This window comes from Haplochromis burtoni, unplaced genomic scaffold (assembly GCF_018398535.1).
Source record: "Haplochromis burtoni strain Fernald_Lab_line unplaced genomic scaffold, NCSU_Asbu1 Contig_980, whole genome shotgun sequence".
Taxonomy (NCBI): Eukaryota; Metazoa; Chordata; class Actinopteri; order Cichliformes; family Cichlidae; genus Haplochromis; species Haplochromis burtoni.
The window spans coordinates 22,805-26,265 of NW_024583341.1; the positions used below are offsets into that span (position 1 = coordinate 22,805).

The 3,461-nt window shown below is 49.6% G+C and overlaps 1 protein-coding gene across 1 annotated transcript in view; it reads left to right on the forward strand.

Annotated features, from left to right (window-relative positions):
- LOC106632629 overlaps window positions 1–3,461 on the forward strand; it is a gene marked incomplete in the record, with an annotated part of 8,683 nt that overhangs the window by 3,415 nt on the left and 1,807 nt on the right. Inside the window, 5 exon segments of the mRNA XM_014330864.2 lie at window positions 1,679–2,155; window positions 2,242–2,635; window positions 2,801–2,875; window positions 2,981–3,055; window positions 3,136–3,409. Of these exon segments, the coding sequence (XP_014186350.1) occupies window positions 1,679–2,155; window positions 2,242–2,635; window positions 2,801–2,875; window positions 2,981–3,055; window positions 3,136–3,409 (1,295 nt within the window).

The window sequence follows — 3,461 nt, forward strand, 5'->3', positions numbered from 1 at the left end:
AAGTAAACCAGGTGGTGGACAGCAGAGGGGGAGGGGCCCATCAGGCTGAAGGGTCAGGGTTTGTTAGTCCGTGGTACCTCAGAGGCAGCCGACAGGTACAGGCCAAATGAGACGTGGCTCAGGCTGAAGGTAAACCTCAGGTGAGGGAGCAGTTTGGAGAGGTTTGGACAAACCGTGATTCAGGAGGAGAAAGCAGTGCTCCACCTGCACTGTGTGTAGTTTAGGTGGAGTGCTGCTGACTTCAGCTGAGGACATAATCAGACAGTGGAAGGAAACTGTAACAGTATGTCATTCAGCACGAATAACTGTCTGACTGCATCATTTTCTCATCAGAAAAGTGTACTCAAAGTGTAAAAGCAGCATTTCTGCGCCTCTGCTTCCTTACACCGCTGCATATTTGTTTCAGTCTGAGACACTCACTGCAGTCGTGACAAGGACCAAATCCACCTGAAAAGTAAAAGGATTTGGCTCTTTTCACAATGTCAGAGTTTTGAGGCTCAATCAATAGATTTCGAGACTGTTCACGTTGCTCTTTTTTAAAATTATTATTATTTTGCTAGCTATCAAAGGCGCAGGATAAATGATTGAAATGCAATAAAGCAACACTACTACAGCAGCAGTAATGCGAGTTACCTCCCTCAAGTGGAAGCTTTAAACGTTACAGCCCGATACAGGGGCGGATCTACAGGGGCGGATCTACAGGGGCGGATCTACAGGGGCGGATCTACAGGGGTGGCGGCAGCGAGCGAGAGACAGGTTTTGAGATGTGGAAGATTTGTGATGCTTAGTGTGGAGTGTATAGTTAGCGTGTTGTGCAGTTGTTGTTGTGTGTCAGTGAGGGCACTAATGAATGTCACAAAGGCAGATTGCAGTGTAAAGACTGTCTCCACTGTCCACCTGCTGCGGTCGGGCCTGCAGGTTTTTCCCTGTGGTGGCTCCTCTGTCTGCTGGTGGACAGACACATTTTCTTTACTGACACAAATAATTATTGGGGCATCTTATTGTTAACTGGTTTTAGTTATAGTATTTTTCAGTAGTATTTTTAAGTGATTGTACAAAAAACAGCCTGCCACATGCAGTGGGTGCATTTTTAGATAAATAGTTGTATATAACTTTGTTGTTTAAAATATAAGTTTTCAAAATGTGCAAGTTGTATTTGCAAGTTATGAAAATAATTTTATGGTTTTTACAGTTAACAAGAAACTGCTACTAGGATTTTATGTTTTTGTGTGATTTCAGTGAGACTGAGCTGAAGAGAATGATACCAAACAAGGCAAAAAACATTTGAAGGTGAAACACAAGCTTTCTCTGAAAGGTGCCTCTCCTCTCCCTTGGAGATGGGGCCTCCTGGTGAGGTGTTCTGGGCATGTCCCATCAGAAGACCCAGGACACAGTGGGGAGATTATGGGTGGGAATGTCTTGGTGGTTCCCAGGGCCAACTGGAGGAAGTAGCCAGGGAGAGGGAGGTCTGGGCTTGCCCCCAAGACTCGGCCCCAGATAAGCAGAACAAAATGAATCAATGGATGTATTTATAGCAGGAAGTCACATAAACAGTTGCCTCAAGCTTTATAGTTTAACTTAAAGATGCTACAATAACACCTGTGTTTACCTGTCTGTTACGGGTGAGGTTTTCTGTTCCTTACAGGTACATTTACTCCGCCTCCCTGTGTGTCCTCAGGTGATCCGGCAGGGCACTGGTGAGATTGTGCCATGGCGTCAGCCCTCTGAGGATGTGGATGCGAGGAACTACCTGCCATGCCCATTGTGTCTTGGATTTTTCCTTCGTGCTGACCTGTGGAAGCATCAGGTGTCGTGTCGCAAGAAGCTCGCCATCAACCCGTCCAAAGCCGAGGCGAACGCAGACCCCGCCAACAACGCCACCTCTGGTTCCACAAGTAAGTTGCCCTGTGATGTCACCAGAGAGGACATACCTGAGGATTCCCTTGGTGAGACTGCAGAGACCGGGACCAAACAGCTTATGACCTCTGACCCAAGTGTCGATCAGAACACGACCTCTGACCCCGCTGTGAACCGAGCCAGGAAACGGACCAGAGTGCAGGCAGCAGCGTCGCGGCTCCTGCCGATCTCCAGTGGAGCGTCTGAGAGCTGCAGTGAAATCCTGCATCGCATGAACCAAGATAATGTGTCTTACGAGGTCAGCTCACCTGTCTGTCTGTGCACCTAACACTATCTACACTCTCTGACCTTTCTCTGTGGTAACTGGCTCCTCTCTGCCTCCAGGTGAAGTCTGATTGGCTGATCTGTAAGTATGGCAACAAGCTGATGGGGAACCAGGATAGTGGTCAGAGGAGGTACGACTACGTAAGCCAGAAGCTCCGGGAACTTGGCAGGTTGCTCCTGGCCGCTAAATCCCTTGACTCCGGCGTCCAGAGCCTGCAGGACCTGCTGGCCCCAGGTCGCCTCAGCCTGGCGCTGTCCGCGGCCAGGAAGGCAGCGGGAAACAGGTGGAGCCGCCCTCCACTGGCGGTGAAAACAACACTAAAGACAGTCTGTGAGATTGCTATCGGAGAGAGCCTGCAGGACGGAGACTGGGAGGCTGCCGCCAAGACCACCGACTTCTACCACATGCTGGGCCGGGAGTGGGACAACCTGGGCCTGCAGAACCCAGATCCAGGTGAGACCACAGTCCAGCCCCTCCTGCTTAGTTTAGCATCTTCAGTAACGTCCAGTAATGTTTGGGTTAGGAAGAACCAGGATGTGACTGTAGTTTTGGATTTTCAGCTAGAGAAGTTTGAATCCCAAACTTTGTGTTACTGACCCAGTTTTTCTCCTTTTCCAGCTGCTACAGATGGAGGAACTAAACCAAAGAAACGACCTGTCCAGATAAGACTGGACAACGACCTCAGACAAGAAGGTGAGTCCACACCTCGCCGCAGGTTTGGATCAGTTCCCGAACTTCTAACTTTATAGAACCAGTTGCTGGAGCTGTTTACCTATCTGTGCCCACCTTTGTTCACAGTTCTGTCAAAGAGCTCTAACAAACCAGTGACCTCTGCGATTCCACCTGAAGCCAGAATGCAAACATCTGTCTCAGGTGAGTCCACCTGGATTCATGTTACTACTTTGACTTTAGCAGATTAGTCTTATCGTGCAGCAATTCTGTTGGTTTTTCAGTCCCTGTGGCTCCCAGGAAGGTCCGACGGCGGCCGTGGTCCTCTGCAGAGAAGGAGGCCATCTGGAGGCAATTAGGAGTCCATGTTCTGGTCCAGTCTGTACCAGGTAAGGAGGTCTGTCAGCGCTGTCTGGACTTAGAACCAGTCCTCAGGGGGCGGCACTGGAAGGACATCAAGAACCAGGTTCACAACCAAATCCAGAGCCAAAAGAAGCAGCAGTTCCACGCTCAGATGGAACTCGAGAAGAACCAGGATCACCAAGACCAGCTCCAGAAAAAGCCAGAGCAGCAGCAGTACCAGCCTCCAGTCGATGAACAGGTAAAAGAC